This window comes from Stomoxys calcitrans, chromosome 3, assembly GCF_963082655.1.
Source record: "Stomoxys calcitrans chromosome 3, idStoCalc2.1, whole genome shotgun sequence".
NCBI lineage: Eukaryota > Metazoa > Arthropoda > Insecta > Diptera > Muscidae > Stomoxys > Stomoxys calcitrans.
The window spans coordinates 1118950-1144339 of NC_081554.1; the positions used below are offsets into that span (position 1 = coordinate 1118950).

General features: G+C 36.1%; 2 protein-coding genes across 7 annotated transcripts in view; both read left to right on the forward strand.

The window, feature by feature from the left end:
- LOC106083834 (1-phosphatidylinositol 4,5-bisphosphate phosphodiesterase classes I and II) overlaps window positions 1–25390 on the forward strand; it is a 125182-nt gene that overhangs the window by 72282 nt on the left and 27510 nt on the right. For all 6 annotated transcript variants that reach the window (XM_013247089.2, XM_013247087.2, XM_013247091.2 and 3 more), the window contains exon 3: window positions 13777–13923. In XM_013247089.2, coding sequence (XP_013102543.1) covers window positions 13777–13923 — 147 coding nt within the window. The remainder of the gene's footprint in view (window positions 1–13776; window positions 13924–25390) is intronic.
- On the forward strand, window positions 6337–7328 carry LOC106083835 (trypsin II-P29). Its single transcript, XM_013247093.2, has one exon. It carries the CDS (start codon window positions 6414–6416, stop codon window positions 7266–7268), a length of 855 nt encoding a protein of 284 aa, XP_013102547.2. The 5' UTR covers window positions 6337–6413; the 3' UTR covers window positions 7269–7328.

Genomic DNA, 25390 nt, shown 5'->3' on the forward strand with positions numbered 1-25390 from the left:
GCACCCAAACGATGTGGATTTTGCCATAAATTTTAAAACAAGTGAAATTGTATTAAGTTCCATTATTGTTGGCATTTGTCAAGTTCTTTGCACGACTTTTTATAATAAGAAACTCCCATGGTTTGTTTATATACTTGAATAAAACTTGCGTACTGTAGGTGCTTAAAAAGTATAATCAAGGGATCGAGTTTTATGGGAGCGTTATCAGGCTATGAACCGATTCGGACCGTATTTGTCACATAAGTTGGATCTAATCTTGCAAAATCAGATTGGAAGTTAGTCCTCTAGAGTTTCAAGAGGTATAATCGGGAGATTGATTTAAATGGGACCTAATTTAAACACATATTTATACAACACTGAGATTCGCCTAAAATTTGCACAATTCTGCTGTTTTTGCATTGTGGAACAAAAAAAATGTTGACTAGAAATAACGTTATAATTGGTTTCGAGTCTAGTAGAAGGCATTGAAGTAGTATCTTTGTGTATTATTATCAATTCAAAGTTAAACCTGAAGCGAGGAAGAAGTGAAATCACTGCCGGTAGACGCAGAAACAGCAAATTGTTGTATATTCCCAGTGAAGGGCAAATTTTGCCATTTACGCTTCTTTATGTACCCTTTAATTCGTCTATACTTTGTATAATTTTAGTACTTAAATGAAATAAGCAACTGCTTATACCCATAGAAAGGAGCAAATGAAAAAGTTGCATTAACTGAAAAGCGACGACCATCAAGTTAAACTTTTTCAATTATTTTGAAAGTCATGTCCGCTGGGTCATGACTAAAGTTGCAGGCCCATTCAGTAGCTATTAATGCAGAAAATATTCAGTCAAATAATTGATGATACAATGCAAGTTTTTATTACACCACCACCACAGATGGGGGGTATACTAACTAACCATTCCGTTTGTAACACCTCGAAATATTGATCTGCGACCCCATAAAGTATATATATTCTTGATCATCTCGACATTCTGAGTCGATCTAGGCATGTCTATGTCCGACTGTTGAAATCACGACGGCGGTCGGAGGCGTAAAGCTACCCGCTTGAAATTTTGAAATTTTTGTAATTCGACATCTCGAGCTCCTAAAATCTGCAATTTGAAATTTTGCACAAAGTGTTCTGTTACGACTGTGCCAAGTATGGTACAAATCGGTCCATAACCTGATATAGCTCTCATATAAACCTATCTCCTGACTTGACTTCTTGAGTGTTGTGTTGTTACGAAGTTCAACAGCTGTGTCTTGATCGTTTCAAATCCGTCTTTAACCTGATATAGCTACCATACCAACCAATCTCGATCCTTGTTCGGTTCCTAGAGGCTTTAATTTTTTTCTGGTTTGGAAGAAATTTGGTGCGTAGAGTAAAACGATGCTCTTCAACTAAATTTATTTTGTGTGAATTTTTAGCAGTATCCATGGTGGTGGATTCCCAAGATTCGGCCCAGTCGAACTAAGCACGTTTTTATGTTTTTTTTCTGATTAAAATTAGAAAATTTAATTCTTTTTATGCAGTTGTTGCATATATAATAAAGAAGTTGGAGTGAATTGGATTAAAATTTAGGGTGTTGTTTGATTTTTTTGGTATTATTTCATATTTTTTTTGTTTGGGGCCTCTTTCACATTGAGATAACACTCAAATCATTGGGCTTTATTTCATTTTTTATATGGACGTTATTTCCAAAAATTTGGGGTTTATTTCATTATTTTGACTTGGGATCTATTTTATTTATGTTGAGATTTCATTAGGGGTTATTTTATTTTCGATTTGGGGCTTATTTCATATCGCCGCAATTGACATCTTCAAGTTTCCTGCAAAATCGTTTTTTTTGGTTATGGCAAGTACTTGAGCAACATTTTCAAAGCGCTGTCCCAATGGTTGATAATGGCCGATTTTTCAGCGCCATGACAAGGGCCCCAAATTTAAAAAGGAAATAGACCACAAATTTGATGTGCTTTTGGATTATGAAACATTAGCTTAAAACAAATGTACCCCAATGCAAGCAAATGCACCTCGAAAATAAATGCAATTTACGCTCCAATGTTAAATCGCGATCAAATTTCATTTTAGAATTTGGGATGTATTTTAGTAGTACAACCTCACTCCAAACATCAACCTGCAAATAAACCCCAAAGTTTGCATAATTATCCCAAGTATTTTGTTATTGTGTACCCACCAAGTTGAAATAATTGGCAATCGCGCGATTTTTGAAAATATTTTTCTATCTTTGTGGAAGAAAGCACCGCAGGTAGAAAATAGAAAATATTTATTTGGTTCAGAAACATTTAATTGTCCATATTGCTATGGAATAGTTAATGGCAATCTATACAAATGTACACAAATAAAGATATTTAATATATAAAATCTAAATTATATAAATATAAACAGTCGGACCTCGATTATCCGAGAACCTTTATTATCTGGGATAAAGAAAATATTTTTTTCATTACCTGGATTATCTGTGATTACCTCTATTATACGGGAGTATAAGCTCATTTTACGATTACGTTTTTAAAATTTGTGCATTTTTCACAATCCTAAACTGCCTGTCCCACTAATTCTTTTTCACACACACAGAAATTAACAGGTTTCGACATATGTACAATCAAACGAAAATCGCTTAGTGACTCTTAAGTTTGTGGGACAAACAGTAAATTTTGTTTTCCAGAAAAGCAAATCATTGAGTTTAAAATTGCATTTTTTTCTTTCCATTAAAAATTTTAATAAAATATTAAAGAAAAGTAAGGAAAGGTTAGAATCCCGCTCAGCCGACTATATAAAACCCTCCTCCATCGAGTCTATCTAGCTTCTACAGCCTTAAAAGGACATATCGGATGAAGCTATATCTAAATCTGAACCGACTTCTTGCAAAAGCAATAGTGTTCGTACTTGGGGTAAAATGATACGACAATCAGACAATAAATGCGACCTGTGCCTTGATTACCAGAATACATGGACAGACAGATATTGACAAATCGAATAAGTAAGTGTTTCTACGCCGATCGGCATACTTATCAATAGCTATAACTTTTCTCCTTCATAGCGTTGGAAACAAATATATAACACCCTGTATCACAGTGCTGGTGTAGGGTATAAAATGTGCTAAGTTCGGCCAGGCTGAATCCTGGATTCTACTAAAAATTACCACAAATAAACTTAGGTCAAGGGCAAATGTTTTCTTTACGTTCCAAATTTCTGCTAAATCCATCGGGTTATGTGGGAGATATATGAGGTTATAGCCCGCTTTAGAAAATACTAACCATAGATTGGAAGTTTTAATAAACCACTAAGTGCAAAGTTTGAAGCAATTTGGATAACAATTGCAGCTTCCAGACACTCAAGATGGTAAATCGGGAAATCGGTTCAAATGGGAGCTATATCAAGTTATATGCCTATTTGAACCGTACTCGGCAGGGTTGTTGGAATCCTTAACAGAACACTCCAAGCACTATTTCAGCCTTATCAGATAACGATTGAGACTTCTTGTCATATCGAAGGATCACTTTATATGGGAGCTACATCCAAATATAAACTGATATGGCCCATTTGCAATCCCCAACGACCTATATCAATAAGAAGTGTCTGCAAAATTTCAAGCGACTAGCTTTACACGTTCGATCGGTATTGCGACTTTGACAGACAGAGGGGTGGACTGACATGGCTAGATCGACTTGGAATGTCAAGACGATTAAGAATATATATATTGGGTTGCCCAAAAAGTAATTGCGGATTTTTTAAAAGAAAGTAAATTCATTTTTAATAAAACTTAGAATGAACTTTAATCAAATATACTTTTTTACACTTTTTTTCTAAAGCAAGCTAAAGGTAACAGCTGATAAAGAATGCAATTACAGAGTCACAAGCTGTGAAAAAATTTGTCAACGCCGACTATATGAAAAATCCGCAATTACTTTTTGGGCAACCCAAAATATGCTTTATAGTGTCGCAGATCAATACTTCGAGAGGTAACAAACTGTATGACCATCATCCTATGGTGGTGTGTATAGAAACAACACTGTCAAATATTAATGCATAAAAGTGTACAACAAAATACCGTTTTTACATAAATATATATTGGCTCCGGTCTAGAGCATACCGAATAATGGAGGTCCGACTGTACTTCTAATATGAATTTTGTTTCTTTTTATAAAAACGTAAATGTTTAAATTGATTGCAAATTAATCAAAGTTTTTTTTTCTTCTATATTAAGATAGGCTGACTTCCAAAATGTATCAATGCAAAGTTTGAATACCGTTCTACTAGGGTGTTTAAATTTCTTTCACATGCAAAGAAACTAAGCAACTGTGGAATTTTTTTACATATACGATGTGAAATATACAATATACATAGTTTATTTGTGTAAAATATGTTAAAAACCAGTAAGGAAAGTCAAAAGTCGGGCGGAGCCGTCTATATAATACCCTACACCACCGGGTATACGTAATACTTTTAATAGATAGCACTTATATCCAAATTTAGTCAGACTTTAATTTTGCATACCTATTATAATATCGAATAGAATTTTCGATTTTCTTACGACGGTACGAAAATTGTGAAAAAAGATCGGACCAAAATTGTGCCTTCTGCAGCCTTAAAAGACCATATCGGATGAAAGATATATATGGGAGCTATATATAAATCTGATCCGATTCTGATAAAATTTTGCACACATACTAGGACGTCAAGAAAGAACTTCGTGTAAAATTTGGTAGAGATTTGACCAAAATTGTGCCTTCTACAGCCTTAAAAGACCATATCGGATGAAAGATATATATGGGATCAATATCTAAATCTCAACCGATTTACATGCAATTTTGCATTTTGTACGCATTAAGACGTCACTCGAAACATATTATGCTAAATTTGGTAAAGATAGGCCAAAAATTTGTGGCTCCTACAGCTTTAAAAGGGTATATCGGATGAAAGATGTATATGGGAGCTATATCTAAATCTGAACCGATTTTTATGAAATATTGCACACAGATTGGGAAGTCGAAATAAACATATTGTGACAAATTTTGTAAGGATCGGACCAAAATGGTGGCTTCGACAGCTTTAAAAGGGCACATCGGATGAAAGATATGTATGGAAGCTATATTTAAATCTGGACCGATCAAAATCAATAGCGTTTGTCCTTGAACCAAAAAAGAGACTTATGCAAAATTTCGTGAAAATCGGACAACAAATGCGACAGACAGACAGACGGACAGAGGGACATAGCTAAATCGAATCAGGAAGTGATTCTAAGCCGATCGGTATACTTATCCATTGGTCTACCTCGTCTCTTTTTTAGAGTTGATGCTTGGTTGCTTTTTTGTTCCTTTTAAAAATACTTTACCGATAGATTTTGAAATAGTATACGATGTAAAAATTTAGTATCTTGGCATTTTGAAACACTGTACATTGGTCGAATACAAAGCAGCCGGTCGTACGCACCGGAATGACTCGATGGATTCCTTCATCGGCAAGGACAGCCGCCTCAGTGCTACAACAACTAACATTTTGGATGTCAGCCATATTATGCTAATAAAACCTCAAAAAATAACAATATTTTCTTATTACTGTGTACCTCTTACTTAAATTTCAGAAAATGTCCCCCATGTCATATTCGTATATGAATTTGTTTGATCCCCGAAATCGTGAAATAAGCCCCCAAAATGGAATGAAAATAGGTCCCAATATTATTTACACCCAATTAAATTTGTAAAGTTTGAATTCACTTGAAGAAAAACTAAATTGGCCCTAATAGCTGCATGTAAAAAGGGCCCAAAAAGAAGAAAATAGGACCCAAAGGTATGTGTTTTTTGTTTTTTGTTCTCCATATACCCCTTTTGGGTTTGGGGTGTAATTTCGTGGGATCAAACTTACTGGCGACTTGACCCGTTGTCCATGGGAAAAATAGTCGTAGGTGCAGTGTTAAATTTTCGGTTTCCAAGAGCCGCATAAAAGTTCTTTCCAAACTAATAAAGAGATAAGACTATTCAAATTATGCTCATCTAAATAAGAGTGCTTTATCAATTTCTGCATAATCGTGTTAGTGATGTAAAAGTATAGACTGTACAAATCCCCCCCACTTTACCATATGTCGTATTTAGTAGCTACGCCCATGACGGTATCTTTTAGATAAGCCCTTGATGTGTTTTATGGTTATAACCATAAATTCATTATTTTCTATATGCGATAATTTTCCATTCTAATCATTTGGTTTGGTTGGCTTTTTTCTTGCTGCCATTGGCCGAAACAAGAGAGGCAACAAAAATCAATTCCTGGAAGAGCTTTTTTCGTCGTCGTATTTCTTCTCTTTGGTTAACTAGCAGAAATAGAAGTTTCAGACTGGCGGAAGCTATAAAACGTCCACTGATGATAAAATTACGTTCACAGTTTCTTTTCTGACTGTAAAGTGTGCGAGTAAATATGAAAGTCTTCGCCTTAGTCGTTTTATTCGCAGCAGTGGCCTGTGCCACCCCATCGATGAGCAATTTGGCCAAAATATTGCAGGATCGTTTGACTGGCCCAGCTGTTGATGTGGATCCCTTCATCATTGGCGGCGAGGGCGCTGCTCACAATGCCGCACCCTACGTGGTCTCGTTGAGTGTCTCTTATGTGGCCTATGCCCACACCTGCGCTGGTGCTCTCATCAACAAAGAGTGGGTTTTGACTGCCGCCCACTGCGTCAGTGAATTGGAGAAGATGGCCGGTAAGATCGTTGGTTTGCCCATTTTCGCTGGCCTAACTGACCGCCAAAACCTCGAAGAAGCCCAAATTCGTTTCATTGACTTTGCCTTCAACCACAAACAATTCACCGGTGTCGAGGGATCCGATGATATTGCCTTGTTGCATGTCAGCTCCGCTTTCGAATACAACGCCTCCGTTCAGCCAGTTGCTCTGCCTGGCAGGACCGAAATGTATGATGGACAAACTTCCGCCACTTACGGCTGGGGCTTGGACAATGCTGAAGCCACTTTTTATGCTAAGGACTTGCAGATGGCCAAAGCTGAAGTTATGAGCAGCGAGGAATGCAAAGCAGCCCTTCCCTCCGATGCCCCCATCAACTCCAAACAGATCTGCGCCAAAATAGCTGCCTGCTATGGTGATGGTGGCTCTCCCCTGGTTATCGAACACGAAGGCAGCGTTGCCGAATTGGCTGGCATCACCTCCTTTGGCTACTTACCTTGTGGTTACAACGGACGCCCCACAGTTTACACCGCTGTCTCGCAATACGTGGATTGGATCGCGGAAGTCCAATGGGCCTTTTACGTACTCCATTAATTTCCATCTATGCAAATAAATTAGCCATTGTGGTAAATCCGCAAAACGAAACAAATTAAATCTTATCTGGCTTATTGTTTTCTTTCGCCTACCAGCTAGCTCCAGATTTACGGGGCTCACTAATTAATTTACAGCCCAACTGGCTGGCGGTGTTTGGAGCGGGGGGGTTCTCTTTTAGGCACAGTAGAAACTATCTGAATTTATTGCACCTTGATAAGGAATTGCCATTATTTATGAAATCTGGTGTTTATTGGCGTTGTGGCCAACCTTCCTGGCTTCTTTGGTATTTGCTTTGGATGGTAATAGCTAAAGCGGAGAGGGTTTATAAATGAAAAATTTTGAGCGAAAAAGTCAAGGGCCAAAATCAAGGTCGAAATTATTATTTGGTTGATATTGTAGTTAAAATAGAAGTGAATAATCTTAATCTGTCACATGCGTGGACTTGGAGAAAGCCAACAAAAAACGAATCTAATTGGAAAGGAAAACATTTGTTGGAATTAATTAAACAAATGTGAAACAAAGGTTGTTTATACTCATATCTTGTGATGGATAAGTTTGGTACAAATCGATTGAACACACTTCCTGATGCCTTTTACTTTCACTTGTTGCCTACTTGTGGGGCCTTTTTTGGTACATCTGTATTTCATTTTTTTAAAGTACACAAAAAAAAATATCGCCGAAATTTTTTCAATTAAAAATTTAATTGAAATAAAAATTTTTTCAATTAAAAAATTTATTTAATCAATATTTTTTTTAATTGAATCCTGATTTTTTTTCAATTATGGTCGTGATTAATATTTTCAATTGAAAAATTAATAGATTCAATCACTTTTTTGAATCATTTTATTCATAAAAGTGATTAAAAATTTTATATTTTTTTAATTAAACAACCAGGGCCTGAACCACTTACTTTTTTCCTCTTTGTCACTCGATTCGTTCGCCAATTCATTGAAAACTGATTTTATAGAGGGGAGACAGGCCACAGTTAATGGTCAAGGCAGTAAGGTCTGTTCGCGTACTGTCGGTGGAAAGCACGCTAACTTTCGAAGTTGTAAATCTAGGCGCTTGAAATTTTGCACACATTCTTCCTATCAGTGTCGGTTGGGATTGTGATTGTAAATAGGTTGGGATTGTAAATGGCCCATTTCGGTCCATGTCTTTATATAGCTACCATATAAGCCGGTCTCCCAATTAGACTTCTTGAGCCTCTAGATGGCGCAATTATTATCCGATTTGACTGAAATTTTGTATAAAGTGTGTTGTTGTGACTTCCAACAACTGTGGTAAGTATAGACTAAATCCGTTCATAGCTTAATATAGGTGCCATACATACATAAATCCGTTCATAGCTTGATATAGGTGCCAGTATGGGTCAAATCGGTTCATAAACTGATATAGCTCCCATACAGAATGATCTCCCTATTATACTTCTTGAGCCTATAGAGGGCGTAATTCTTATCCGATTTGGATAAGAATGCAAAGACTTTTCCTATGACCTTAAACATGCATTCCAAATATGGCCTGAATCGGTCTATAATCTGATATAGCTCCCAAATATACCGATTTGGCTGAAATTTAGCACAATGACTTTTACAATGGTCTCCAATATGGAAACCAAGAATGGATCGGTCCATAACCTGAAATGACGTGGCAGTAGCATGCAATTTTTGTCTACAATCCTTTGTTTGCCTATAAAGAGATACTGGGCAAAGAACTTGACAAATTCATCCATAGTGGAGGGTAAAGAAGATACGACTCGGCCGAACTTAGCACGCTTTTACTTGTTTTTTTTTTTTTTTTTTTTTTTTTTTGAGAATCCCGACCAGTCCCGGTCCCCAATATTGAGTTTCCTGCTTTGAGAACCTGGCAAGCCTACTTGGCAAAGATATATTTTTTTAACTTTTTTTCCCGCCCAGGATTCGAACATGGGACCACGGAGTGAAGACGAGAGCCATTGCCGTTGTCTTAGCGTTCGAAGCCATCAACACAACTTCCAACAGATGCACAGAATCATGTGTGGTACGGAAGAAAGTGTAAATTACCACAGACAAAATGTCTGTCATTACACAAAAATAAATGTATTGGAAAAAGGTACAGCTAATAAGCAGGGTTGTCGAGCTTGGTTAATGTGGTAATTGTATCATAGATGCGTTTTCGCAATTAAATACGATTTAAATACAACATACCAATGCACGGCCCTTGAAGCCATCACACCTAATATGGTTGAAAAGTCTTCTAACCAAAGGCGAAACGCGTCCCATAGTGGTTGGTGTGTATTGCTACCTTTGGCTTTCCTTTTCCATTTGCATCTTCGATCATTCAGCTCGTCTCGAGAGAGAACAAACCAAAATATTTTTTTTACTTAAGATTTTTTTTTAAATTTTAGATTTTTAGTTTAGTTTGTATTCGAAGGTAGCCTATATCGGATTATATTATAGGCCGATTTCCAGATTTAGGGTCTCGGTTCCATAAAACGCGTATTTATCACCCGATATCGTTGAAATTCGGAGTGAGTTATAATATATCCCATGCCCAGTATGGTCAAAATCTGATCATATTTGAATACACGTAGTGCCATATATCTATACCAGTGTTGAGCAACTACACACACGCTATAGCACAAGAACATAAGTCTATGGGCTGGGAAATAGTATGCCCATGTGTTTGTGTGCCCACCATTGATCTTTACCAATCATCGAATAATGTTTTGGGCCAATAAAAGGCGTTTTTGCAGCCGATTTTGCTGAAACTTTATACAGTGAGTTGTATTAGACTTTTCGTCATCCTTCTCAAACATACTCCTGTTCGTACCATAATTGGATACATGTAATATATAGACCGGTCTCGTGAATTTTTTAAACGATTTCGCTGAAATGTGGAACTGTAACCCTTGGCATCGATACCCGAGTATGGTCTTGATCAGACCAAATTTGGAGAAAGTTGTCATACGTACACACGCAACTATTTCCAAATTTAGGTTGTTGAAAATTGGCCTGTAGAGAAAATTTGAAAAATATTTCATTTGCTCTAACATTCATCATAATTTTCCTTTCAGAAAAAATTTCATTGAAACGTTTTTTCTAAAAGAACAGCAAAGTGATAAAGCTTGTTCTATTCAAAGTTCTTGCGAAGTAATCTAAACTATCATTAAATATGCTAAGTTAAAACTCTTTCGTGGAATATTTTTATAGGAGTTTCGAATGAATGAAATTGTTTCAGATTCAAAGCGGCATATTCTTGGTTGAGTGCTGTATGTTCCATAAGTAATTTTTGACCATTTAAGTAAGGTGCTTTAAAAACGGCTTTCGCCATACACATGCAGAATTTTCGGTCAACTTTTCTATTATAATTTCAATGGTAATTTTTTTCTATGCCGACTTTATGTGGCGTTTACTACTCGTTCCCAAGATCTTATTTAAATCCAATTTTGTAAACCAATTAAAAAAAACAATGAAAATATCAAATCAACACACCGTTTAAGAAAGGAAATAAAATTCGCTGAAATGGGTTTAGAAAAAAATATTGCATTTTTTTGCGGCAACCCTATATTAAAATCACAACATTTGTTGCAGTTTTTAGAGTAAATCCAGATCCCCATAAACAAAATGTTTCCATATCTTTGAGGCAAAAATTTTGCTGAGTATCAATGATGGCAGTCCGATTAAAGTTTTAGCTCTGTAATAAGGGACCAGCCTTTTCTGGCCGAGTTCGAACGGAGTGGGAAGTTTTAACACGGCTTCTATGCATGGCATAAATGTCTCAGAAAATGTATCTGATATTTATGCTGGGATTCGAACCCAGGCGTTTGGCGTTATGGCGGGATATGCTAACTTGCCATGTTGTTCATCTTTAAGCAAATAGTCATTCCTATTTGGATTCTAGAGAAAATTTTATTAAAGCTTTGAACTAAATATCACTGAAGCGTCGTTGTAAGAGAAAATATCAAAAAATGTTACACGTGATGTAAGAAAGATTTCTCTTTAGTAGCTCAATAAGATGTTTGTAAGAAGAAACAAATACAAATTGGAAATTTTTCCCATGTACCTTCCACTAAGGAACAGGGGCAAACTTTTTACATATCAATGAGTGCAGTCCGATTTAAGTTTTTAAGCTCAATGATAAAGCGTCTCCTTTTTATTGCCGAGTCCGAACGGCGTACCTCACAAATGTTACTAGCATTGGGAGGGGAAAACCATCGCTGAAATTTTTTTTCTGATGGTCTCGCCAGGATTGTAACCTAGGCGTTCAGCGTCATAGGCGGACATGCTAACATGTGCCACCTACGGTGGCTTCCAATTTCGTTGACATTTCGAATAATAAGACCTCTCAAGATCCTTACCCAAATCGATCTACCTCCGAGCTAGATACAAGTCAGCCCTTATGAGGATGTGGATATTGTGGTAGATATTCCTGCCTGCCAAACTGGAAGCGTTTTAGATTTTTCTCAATTATGTTATTTTCTAAAATGATTTAGGTGGCCATGAGAACAAAAAGTCATATCAATAAGTTATCAACGACTATGACTCACCTCCTCTCCTAATTTTTATTATTACCTCGTTAAGAGAATTCTGAGAATAGAGGCCAAACCCGTTTCTTTGGATGTTAATTTAGTCTTTTTTTTTTTGAGCATTATGACATTGCGATTTGTGTTAAAATTTGTCTGAACGGAATTCATTTTTGTTCTCTTTTGCATTTTTGCTATCGATGCCTCCAGCTAAAAGGAAATGACACTTCCGCCCCCCCATCGTTAGGAAACAAAATATTCCTTTTTATATTTGTTTTTTTAAGAAATATTCTGTTAAAGCCGTGCGAAAAAGAACTCCCAATATATTTTCGAATTCATAAATTTCACAATTCACAAATTAATTTATATTGTGGGAAAAAAGTGGGACTGGTGTGTGGCGGAGGAGGAGGATTCACAACGGGTCCAAGTTAATCATAATGCCCAGTTTAAATATGTAAACTTGTTTCACATTTCCATTTCAAAATGAAACCCCTAGTTACTTAGCCCTTATGGCGTAGATCAGACTGAGTAAAACAACGATGACAGCCAGCCAACCAACCAAAACAAAAACAACAAAAATAAATTTCCGCAAATTGTGTAAATTGGCAAAATTTTCTTGTGTTTATTGTTAAATCTTCCTTAAGCCTCATTGCCTCCGTCATTGCCATATGTTTGTGATGTACTCCATGATGTGGAAAAGTAGAGGGGTAGATGGCGGGAGCAATGGGCAGGAAGGGTAATATACCATAGCCTCATCCCTTGATGGAGGCAGCCATCAATGTTTATCACAAAATTTTGCATAAATAATGAACGATTTCCAAAAAATTTGCATATTTTCCTGTGTGAACATTGTCGTACACATTTGCTGTGGCTAAGGGTAGCAGGGGCGATGAAGAGGCAGTGAGGGGGCGTCGGGGGACGAGGGTTATGGTGATGGCTTCACTTAGCTTTTATGTATTCCCAATTTGAGGCCTCTAACCTATCGCCGCCTCCTTTGCATATACGTTTGCACTCTGGAGCAACTTAAATGCGAATCGATACACAGCGGAGAAAAGGTTATCCACCCATGAAAATTGAAGGACAACCCGTGCCAAGTGGACGGATGCCGTACCGATTGAATTGCAAAATAACACTCTCTCGGTTATTGCGGTCTCAAAAGCAGAGGATTAACTGTCACAACAGTGAAAAATACACAATAAAATGACATTAAGAAATCATGGAATCGTCGATATTACCATGTATAATGCCAATATAAAGTTGACTCGGCACTTTTTTTTTTTTTTTTTTCAAGGGAATATAAAATTTGGTTTTTGAAATCGCAATGGATGGGATTCCAAGACAACAGGCAGTGTTCTGTTGGACAATGTTAACAATGAAACATGGCTTTGAGCTTTTTTTTTATAAGTAAAACCCTGCAATAATTTACATTTTTGGTTACAGGCGAGGAGTATTTTTGAAAGACTTACGGCCGTGTTCACAAATCTGATCTTAAATGGTTTTATTTGACAGGTTTCCTTTATAGAACTGTCAAATTAAACTGTTTTAACTCTTTTCTAAGTTTTGTGAATACGGCCGTAAGAGTGTAACTTCAATGCATTTGCAACATCACATTTTGCCTAACTTTTTAGGAAATATTTTTCTTTCGCTTTTCTGTTTGTAATAAAAAAAAAAACTTTTGTAACCTGCTGGAATCATAAAACGATGTTGAGAAAAAAAAATCGAGGAAAAAATGTTGTTATAAAAAAAATTATTTTTTCTTATAAAAAAAATTTAAAAAGCCACGTTAATATAAATGCTCTAAATAATACATATATGAGATTTTAAAAAAAATCGCAATGGAATTGATGGTCAGTGGTTAATGGTAATGCTTTATTATAATATCTAAATAAATACTACAGTACATTATTTTGCACAATCCTAATTGTATTGTATATCGTTCTTATTTCTATTTTCAACTCTATCATTTTATTTATTCTAATTTCCCAATTTATTCATTATTTTCAGGATTCATATGTTGGAACGCCGGTAACCATGCGTGTCGATCCGAATGGTTTCTTTTTATATTGGGTCGATCAAAATAATGAAATGGATATGTTGGACATTGCTAGTATACGAGATGTGCGCACAGGGCAATATGCCAAGAAACCAAAGGTAAGAAAAATCGTAGCTATAGATGTTTTAATTTTCAAAAGTGGCAATTTGCATAATGCCTTTGGGGAAAACTAGCGTTGAACTTTTCCTTCTTCATATGTTCTGTAGTAGCTGAGAAGAGGTTATCCACTAGGAGGTAACATTACTGGTTCATAAATCACTATTTTAGATGGAAAATGTCAGTGACACAATAGGCTAGGTTGACATTATTTTCTGAGCCCGCACACACATAGGAAAAATATTTTGCACAATCATGCGCCAACGTTGTCGTTATCATACACAGGCGTTGTTGGAAATATTGTCAACAAGCGTGAATGAATTTGTAAACACGCGTTGTTGATTCATGTACTGACCGTTGTGGGCATCAACTCTTCGAAATGTGTATGTATACCAACCTCACAGATAGGAAAAATATGTTGCAAAATCATGCGCCAACGTTGTCATTATCATACACGGGCGTTGTTGGAAATATTGTAAACAAGCGTGAATGATTTTGTGAACACGCGTTGTTGATTCATGCACTGACCATTGTGGACGTCATCCCTTCGAAATGTGAATGTAAACTTACCTTAAGTTTAAATGACTCTTTAAACCTTGTATATGTATAGCCGGCCGTGGTGCAATGTGGTAAGGCGTTTACAAACACAAAATGAGACTGATGGAACAGGTTCGATACTCATCGGCACACAAAATCTTTTTGTAATCTTTAAATAAACTGTGCACCGGAGAATGTCATAATGTGAACAGCTGTGGACGTTTTGTTCAACATAACTGTTGTTGGTTTATAAATATTTGTTGTTGATCTAATAACAGCTGTATATTCATTCACTTTTATCAACGAATGTGGCCACTTTTTCAACGCCGTGCCTAAGTTTTTCTATGGGCGCAGGCTTATATCCTTGTGTAAGGGGTTTTCCAATAAGAGGTGTTATTAGCTTAGTGCAGAGGTTAGCATGACTATGACTATGTAGCAGAACGTCTGGGTTCGAATCCTGGCGAGACCATCAGAGGAAAATTTTCGGCGGTGGTTTTCCCCTCCTAATGCTGACAACATTTGCGAGGTACTATGCCGTGTAAAAACTTCTCTTCAAAGAGGTGTCGCATTGGGGCACGCCGTTCGGACTTGGCTACAAAAAGAAGGAGGCCCCTTATCGTTGAGCTTAAAAACTTAAGTCGGACTGCACTCATTGATATGTGAGAACTTTGCCCTGTTCCTCAGCGGAATATTCATGGGCGAAATTGGCAAAATTGTGGTGTTCTTTTGGTATTCCAGGTTAGGTTAGGTTTATGTGACAGCCTGCCATCAGACTCATTTAGATGTTTACGTCCATTGTGATACCACACAAACAGGAGAAGAAAGATGCCTTCTAGTTCCTATCCGTTGAACCATCCAAATCGCTTTGTTGTTCAAACAAAAATGTAAATTTTCGGTTGTTTATTTCATCACAAAGAGGAAGGTATGACGTTAATAGCCAAAAGAACATCAGCCAATTGGGCACCACAACTGCGCTTACAGAACCATATGCTTTTCATGAAATTTTCTAGATAGCTCTTACGAATTCTTTTTTTGAGGTCTTGAATCGAGGTTGGGCTGTTGGTGCACACCTTATCATTCACGTGGCATCGAAGGAAGAAATCGCAAGGTGTTAAATCACAAGATATCAGTGGACAATTGTGATCACCTCACCTAGGTTTAGGTTTGGGTGCATATATTAATCCGCTCTATCCCACTATGGACATGCATATAAGCCAGTAATCGGCTTGTTGTGCGCTCTAAATACTAAAAAGTTATCTCGAAAAGGAAAATCTAAGTTAGGTATTCCGTCCTACATACAAAATCCTTAATTGTTTTCCATCCTACGCCCTTAGCTTATTCATGTCTAGTATTGTGTCCCCATCTAAGTACCGGTGTCTGTTAGCCGTAAAAGCCACTTAATGACATAGTAAGTGTTCCAGATACATCATGGCCCGAAAGCTTTTACCGTAAAAGAGCTATGGTTTCGTTGCTTTTGTGGCACTACCGCCGTCATGTTGTCCAGCTCAATACCATCCAACTCCGACCATAGAAAATCATTAATCATCACTTGATAGCGCAATCCATTCGCCGTAACTGTTAATCCAAACTCATACGAAAAAGTAAGGTCCAATGACCCCATAAACCACACCAAACCTTTATACATTGAGGATTGAGAGGCTTCGCAACAACAACTCTTCGGTATACCGAGCCCCTGATGCGACAATTTTGTTGTATTGCGGTCCGACAAGTTGCTTCACGACCAGGGCTTTCGACCCTGACTCCTGACAAAGACATACAAATTGTTTCAACAAATAAAAAATAAATTCTAAAACCATTTTTGAATAAAAAATAAAATGTTGATATTTTTGTACTAGACTGACGTATTCGATTTTGCTGTTTATAATTCATGTTTTTTATTTAAATTATTTATTCATATTTCGTATTTGGAAATCGTGTTTTATTTATCATTTACCTAAATATCATGTCTTGAAAATGCATTCCATTGAAAAGCAAAATATTGATAGATAAATTAAATAAAACACATAAAGACCCCAATCGGAAGACAGCAAAAGGAAAATAAAACAGTCAAATTTTCGGGGTATTTTTTAGAAACACTTTTATAAACATATTTATTTTGGAGAAAATGTTGGTGTATTATTTAAACTTTTAATATATTTTTTTTAATGTCATTAAAATTAAAAAATAGTAAAAATATTATTATAATGTCCTATGGGAAAATTTTATTAAAATTTTGTCTTAAGAAAAAAATTCATAAATTTTGTTTTTAGAAAAACTATCATGAAAATTTTATTTTAGAAAAATTAAAGAAAAAAAAAATGTCTTCAAAAATGTGTTTGAAATACTGTCTCAAAAAAATTGGAAAAAATTACATTAAAAGTTTCTGTTTGGAAAAAATTTCATTTAAACTTTAAGCTTTAGAAAAAAATTTTCGAAATACTTTTGGTTAGAACCAAATTTAATTGAAATTTTGTATTTTGAAAATTTTTTTTAAATCTTTTCTCTCAGGAAAGAATCGTTTCCTTTTTTAAGTGTAAATTTCACTTTTCAGTTTTTTCATATTCAACAAGAAAGGGTGGGCAAAAATAGGTCATATCCGACCTTATGATTTCTTATACCACATTGGGTATGCTGGCTAATTCGTCGAATTTTGACCAAAATCCGTATATATTCTAGGAGTCATAGAGGAAATTGTTGTACAAAATATTAATAAGCCTGGTTGATAAATACGTGTGCAAATGCCCCAAAAGTGAAAGTGGGGAGTACATATGAGTTAATGTCACACCACACAGCCACCTAATTGTATCATTGCTCTCACGCTTTGAATAGTAGAGCATGGGCAGACCAAATATAGAGGGAAGCAATGTATAATTTATGGCTGTGCCATTGACTTATATTTGAGAGCTATATCTTAATCTGAACAGATTACAATAGGAGTGCCGGGAGTCGAAAGAGAATCCTTTGTGCCAAATTTAATGAGAATCAGTTAGCAAATGACCACATTATTGTAATATTTGTCCGAATCGGACGCACATATATGTATTCCTTTATTCAAATCTGATCCGATTTCGGCAAAAATCCGAGTGTTTTGTGTTTGTAGTGGTAGTTGTAGAAAAAGCTTATTGGAAAATTTTGAGAAGACAGGTTGATAAATGCGCTTGCAAACGCCCTAGAAGTGGAAATCGAACGATATATGGGAGCTATTTTTAAATCTGAACCGAATTCAAATTCGCCAGTAACGTCAAGAGTCGTAGGTGAAACCTTCGCGCAAAATTTCGCAAGAATCGGTAATTGCAGTATTAGTCCAAACCGAACAAACATATGTATGGGAGCTACATCCAAATTTGAACCGATTCCTTCCAATTTCAATAGGCTTTATCTCTAGTTCAAAAAAATGCCTGTACTAAATTCGAAGAAGATGGGATGAAAATTGCGACCTGTAATCTGTACACCAATTATCATGAACAGACGGACAGACGGACGGACTTAGATAATCCAATCGGAAAGAGATTCTGATTCGTTGGTATGTTTTCTAATGGGTTTATCTCTCTTGCTTGTACCACAGTAGTGGTGTAGGGTATAAAAATATTAAATAATTGCACTCGTTTTTTGAATAAGCTCTGTTTTCAAAGAGTTTGAAAGTCTGTTCTCAGAAACAAAGTACGAATATTTTTAAAATTGTTTATTGTTATAAACTTAAAGCATTTGCAACAGCCAACGACCTACATTAATAAGAAGTATCTATGAAAAATTTCATGAGCATAGCCTGCTTCGTTCGAGCGCTATCATGATTTCGGCTATCTGTTTAACAGACGGACGAATATGGCTAGACTACGTAGATTATAAGCATTTTGTAAGGTCACAGATAAAAATTTCGAGGCGTTATAAACGAAATGGCGTGATTTGCATACCCCCATTCTATGGTATAGGTTTAATAACACATCACTTTTAAATGCTCGGAGTCGAGAAATTTTCCCGGAATCGGAGCCTAATCAATCGGAGCAGCCACAGGCTTTCTTTACCACATTTGAATTCTCTGTATAGTTTGGGGTCTAAAGTAACGTCCAGGTGTTTGACCTGGCCTAAGCTTGTTGGGATTTGCTGCTTCTAGAATAACCCATCTTGGCTGTATGGTGCCGCTTGCTACGTAGTGAAAAATTTCTAATGTCGTCTTGACGTTCCCTTTTTCCGTTTAATGTACTGATTTGAAGTGATTACTATGGCGGAGAAAATTGTATTAATTAAGATGGCACCCTTTGTGTCCAAGATGGCCATTTCAGCTCCAAATGCATATCGATATTTCTAACGGTCCCCAAAAGGAGTATGATGATTAAGCGGGCTTTTTATAAGTTCTCCATGATAGTGGTGTTAACAGAAACGATGTACCAACCATAGATTTAGGATTTGTTACAAGGATGTTTATATGCTTATTTTCTTAAATTTGGAAACTCATTGGCCTATCAAGGCCCAAGTATGCCAACTGTAGTCTAAATAAATGTTTCACGTTTATGGCTTTTTGCCAACCACTCCATATATCATTGTAAATGAAAGTTGAAAAGTTGAATAAAGTTGAAGTTAAATCATTGAAAAGCTTTTCCCATTGCTAGACATTATCTTAAAAATATAATTTTGTCAAGATATATTAAAATTAAATCATGTGTTCAAATTCTTCCCCAGTGAAGTGAGAAGATTTATTCTCTCCATTGAAAAATGAGAAAATGTTTCCATCTTGTCCGTTGGTTTACAACTTATAAATTTTAAAATTCATCTTCCTTTGAACCCCTGTAGCGAGAGCTGATCCTTGACCAGTATAAAATTATCATTTTTGGATATCCACCCCCCAAGATGAAAATGCATCGACAACACATTGGGTTCGGGCACCCTTCATGGGCCATCGTTTAAATGGTCTCACCAATAACGAAACGAATAAAGCGAATTCAAGCCAAAAAAAAAAAAATAAATAAAAATGTTAATCGTTCAGTGGGGAACACAAAATGCCCCACAAATCACTTTAGCCCCCATCAAGCATTTATGAAAATGAGTCTAAATTAGCCAGGCGGTGCTCGGATGGATGTTCAAGGGCATTATCGTAAAAGTATTAAACGATATGAGCGGCGGAAGGAAGGTGTTATCAACTCAAACATCTCAATTAAAAATTAAAACTCTGCAAAATTAAAATATGTTGCCATACACACACACACACACAACACCATCGGTGTTAAAGTACCGACAACAATAAGGGCGTTGATGTGTGTGTGTGTGGGTACGGAATGTGTTTTTGCGGTAACCACAACCAGATAACACCAACGCCAGTGGAGATGAGCGCAGTAGTCACTAACCAACCACCCGCTATACGCCACCCATATAACCACAACAACAAGGCCCCACTTGTTTGTTATCATTGTCATCATAATTTTATCATTACAACAAAGTTGGTCTATAAAAACAAATGAGTCTTAATGCGCCAACCAAAGGATGGGATTAAATGAACAATTAAATATTTCCTGAGTGGTGGGTATAAAGGTACGTCAGTCAGTATCAGCGTACAAGTCGGAAAGGCTTAAAATAGTGAAATTGTACATGGCTATACAACATGGTGGCGCTAATGCAAACAACCACAGAAGCTGGAAATTGACGCATAATTTTGTTGTGAAGATTCGAGGATGGGCTTTCAGCAATGGACTTTTCTGGCCTCAAAGATGTTATGCGCAGCAGTTTTTATTATTTTGCAAAGGCATAGTAATGGCTGCCATTAGAAAACGAAAACTAGAAAGTAAAGTAGCACTTGCCTAGTTTTGGCTATGACTAAAAATCGCAAATTAAATACCATAGGATGGTATATTAATTTTATCGTTCTAGGTATAACACGTCGAAATACCAAATTGCTACCCTTCAGGCGATTAAGTGTTATGCCAGCGGTAATCACAACATACTTTAAAAATTAATGTAGCAGAAATTTTTTGTCCATTCACAAAAAATTAATTAAATATAATATTTTTTTCCATAATCGAAAGATTTTAGTAATAATTTCGGGCAAAATCTTATTATACTCTTCACCATAGAATGGGTGTATACTAATGTTGTCATTCCGTTTGTAACTCATCGAAATATTGACCTGCGACCCAATAATGTATTCTCTTGACATTCTAAGACGATTTAGCCGGGTCCATCCGTCTGTCCGTTCGTCTGTTTGCACAAATGCATCTTACGAGGGCTGCTATATAAATTACTGACCTAATGATTAAAATGGAAAATTTGTATCATCATCATTATTATTATTGTATTATTGTATAAGTATCCTCCAGAATGCTTTATACACATATGCATGCGTTCAAACCAATTGTCGAAACACTTTTTTCACACCGATTGAGACACCTCCAAAACGGGGTTATTGAACGTTTCAACAGCATTAATGTGCGCCGAAAATCATTGATCACGCATTTTTATCTTAATGTGCGGGAATAAAAAGATAACCCATGAATTCGACGTAATTGGCCGCATTGCCGCGGTGAACAATGATTTGTCTTCTCTCGTTCGTTTTACCAATTCCTCCCAAGACTTCACGCAACCAAATTGTGGGGCGCGACTCAGAATTGAACATCTTAAATTTATCAAGCGGAACCGTTGCCACATGTCTAGTTTTGTCGAGTAAACAGGCGACTATTTGATTCGATGTGCTTCTTCCACCAAAACGTTCGTTTGATTTAGTTCGACTTCGAAGACCCACATGGGTGATTGTTATTTTGTTTCGAGGTCATACGCATCATTTTCACCAATCGAAAAGGCTCGTGCCTTTTTTAAGCGATTGTCAAGTTGTGCGGAATCTAACAAGAACAAATCTTTTCTACAGCAAGGTGTTCATGCAGTATCGAATGTATGCTGGCGGAAGACATGGTCAAGGATGCCTCTATCTCACGGTATGTAACATGATGGTCTTGTATTATAAGTTTACGCACCAAAATGTTCACGAGTTAATTCCATTTTATTGCCAAATTAATTTTTTTAAATCACTGCAATCAACACAACTGATGGTCGTACGTTGAAACGTTCAGTGTACGAGTATGCTAGGAAATGTCAAACTTTCCAATGGAAAAGTCAGATTGCATCTGACAACAACTTTGTGTTGCCTAGACCAGAAACTTATATAGCAGCCCTCGTATTAGTATAGGTCGGTTGGGATTGTAAATGGGCCAAATCGTCGATGCTTTGCTATAGATGCCATATAAACCTAGAGAGCGCAATTCTTACCTGATTTGGCTGAAATTTCGCACGATGACTTTTCCGATGACCTCCATCTGTTATACCAAGCATGGTCCGAATCGGTGCAAGACCTAATATAGTTCTCATGTAACCTGATCTTCCGAATATACTTCTTGAGGCGTAATTCTTATCCGATTTGGTTGAAATGTTGCAGTAAAACTTCTCTTTTGACCACCTATAGTTATCCTAAGCATAGTCTGAATCGGTCTATAGCCTGATATATCTTCCTTATAAATCGATCTTCCGATTTTACTTCTTGAGACTCTAGAGGGCGTAATTCTTATCCGATTGGCTGAAATTTCGCAAGATGACGCCCTGTATGACCTCCAACATACATACATACATAATAGGTATGGCCCAAATCGGTCCATACCCTGATGTAAGTCCTTTATAAAACAATCTTGCGATTTGCCATCATAAGCATAAGAAATACACGGGGATTTCGTGTTATGACTTCCCATTTAGTTTCGAAATTTGTTATTCAAAATTGCGAAAATGTTTGCTAAAACAACAGTTGTTGTCTGCTTAAAATGGGAAAGCAGACATGACTGCTGTTCAGGAATCACAATGGATGCTTTTTTAAGGCGAGTGTATATTTGTGTGCATACATATATATTTCCATATAAACTCAAAAAAAAAGAACCTCAATACTAGTTAAAATGAACTAAATTTGAGAAATGTTGAACTTTTTATGGCGCTAAAGAATGCAATTTCTACTACGAAATTGTTTATACATAGTATGAGTCCACTTTCAACTTGCCACAGGTAAACTATGAACTAAAGAGCATTGAAAATGAAAGATAAAATTACTGAAAAAAATCACTTTTCCGAACACACCGGAGCATCCAATTGGACACATCTTAATTACTCAACCCATTTATTTCGGCCTGTTTCCCATCCCCACGCTATCAATTGTTCAGCACACACACAATGTCTCACCATTAGAGGTGTGTTTATAAAATTTTTAATTTCGAGCATGTATTAGTGTACTCAAGAAATGGGAATGGGAATGAGTTTTTAGTTTTATTGAACTAAAAATCTTTATTTCTTAGTGCATTCAGTATTAAGTTTCAGAAAAGGTATTGTCGACGATGATATGCTTCTGGCAATGTTTGGTAAAATTCTCGCTTATTTCAAAAATAATCATTTAAGGAAAATTACCAACTCCACCTGAATTGAAAGCTATTTTATCTATATTCACGAGTAGTTAGTTTTATTAGTACAACTTTTATTTTCTCACTCTTTAGGAATTTTTAACTGGACTAACGAATATTATGTAATTAATTACGATAAGCATTTTTCTGAGTGTAGAATTTTACTCTTCTATTTTATTTTATTTAGTTTTTTTCTTTTGCCTGAGCTCAATGATGGGAGATTTTCTTAGCAAATGGAAAAGGACAGCCAGAGATAGCACTACACCAACCACTATGGGACGCGTCTTTCGTTAGAAGACTTTTCAACCACATTAGGTGTAATGGCTTCAAGGGCCACGCGTTGGTATGTTGTATTTGAATCGTATATATTGCGAAAACGCCTCTATGATACAAATGCCACATTAACCAAGCTCGACAACCCTGTCTATTAGCTGTACTTTTCCCAATGCATGTGTTTTCGAGTAATGACAGATTTTTTTTCTGCGACAATTACACTACTTCCATGGTATACATGATTCTGTGCAACTGTTGGAAGTTTAATTGATGGCTTCGAACATAAGACAACAGCTCTCGCTGTTGCTCTTTTGTTTTATTTTATTTTTTTTTAATTTAACTTATTTCACTTGTTTTTTAATTTAAGTTGATATACAATAGATTAACGTGCACAACCTTCAATTCGACTAAAACTCAATTTGCTTCACAAGTTACTCCCAAGTTTTCCTTTTTCGTATAACCTTACATGAAAAATATTTTTCAGTGTATGCATTTAAGCTCTTGAATATAGGGCCAAATCTGACCATATTTTGTGATAGCCACCAAATATGGCCCAAATGTGATTGACGTTTTCCTCTAAAAATGGAACCCATTTAGCCGAAATTTAGAACAGTTGATTTTATTAGACCTATATACACCCTAGTTGAGTGTGGTCTATATTAGAAGAAAAATTTAGTATAGCGATCATATTGATCGATCTTATTATAAAACTTTTTGAACTCCTTTTAGGTTTATTAATGACAATATTTGTACTGAAATTTGGAACTGCAAGTTGTACGGAAGGAAAATTTCACTTAAATCTCTTAGCTCTAGATTTATTAAAAAAAAATTTTGAGAATAGTTGGAGCAGCACGCCGCAGAACTACCTTATTAAACATTGAGTTGTTCTTAACATGTGACTTCGACCATTTGCCATAACCGAAACTAACGACATTGACCGCTAAAACTTAACCGCATACTTCTCATAGAGCCACATCATAACTGATCCATTGATTTTATTTCAGGAGCCTAGATTTTATTTCGTAGAACAATGGAAAGCTAATTGTGCCAAAAAAATATCGAAAATATACACCATCATATATTTACATCGTTTAACTTTCAGATCAATCAATCAATCATTGAAAATATGTCGACCTGACTTTAGTTTTGTAATAGAAACTATCAAATGCAACAATATACTTAACCGCTTTCCAGAAATCTCACGCCCACAATTTTTCAGGAATCTTTTTGTTGGGATTTTTGACCTATACAAATTTGCAGACTTTTGTGAAGCCAATATTTCACTAGAACACGAACTTATATGATACGATATTATATCAGAAAAATATTATAAAACCACTTTTTGCCAATCAAAACCGCATTGGGATACTTATTTTCTAACCCAAGCTAGAATTTTACTGAGTTAGCTCTATTTTTTTTTTTTGGTGTTTTTCCACCCATTCTTCGTTAACGGATTAATACTTCCTTCCTTTTTCCATTACGCCAAATCGATATGGGTGTATGTAAACCTCCCACACTTCTATGGCCATTATGAAAACCACTCTGAAAATATCTTAAGGCGAAAGTTAGCAAATCGACCTTTGACGTGTAGTTGGTTTCATTTAATATGCGTCACAAATTAGACGAGGTTAAATGTGAGTGTAAATGTAATTTGTGCACATATTTCAATTAATTGAAAAAACACTGCACTATTATTGGTTTGTATGACCTCTTAGAGTAAACAGCAGTTTTGACGTAATTATGAATTTGTTTTTCAAGGATATGACGTAATTATTAATTTGTATGTAACACTTGTTTCAATTTATTTGTTAAGTCTTTAGGGCTTTTGTAAAATGTAAATGTAGTGAAATAATGAGAACATAGTCAATTCCAAGCAATTAGTCACTTTCATATGAAGTGTTGCGAATTCTTCGAAAATGCACTGTTAGAGCGCTGCGTTAACTGAGTCTGAAACGTCTTCATATTACCAGTTGCGGGAGTTGTAGGTTCGTTATCCACAAGAGGCTTGCGAAAAAAAAACCATGCTAGAGAAAGTTATGAGAACTACTAGAACTGTTCAAAGAATAGCATAGCAAAGAACTTTTAAAAGTTGAACAAGTGTGTGTTGTTATTCATAACACTTTGACTGGCTAGTGTATCATGATTTTTGTTACGCCATATAACTTCATCAGCACTTTTGTCAAATTGATTAAGGTGCCCTACATACCCAAAGACTATTGAGTACGGTGTAGAGTTATGAGAATTA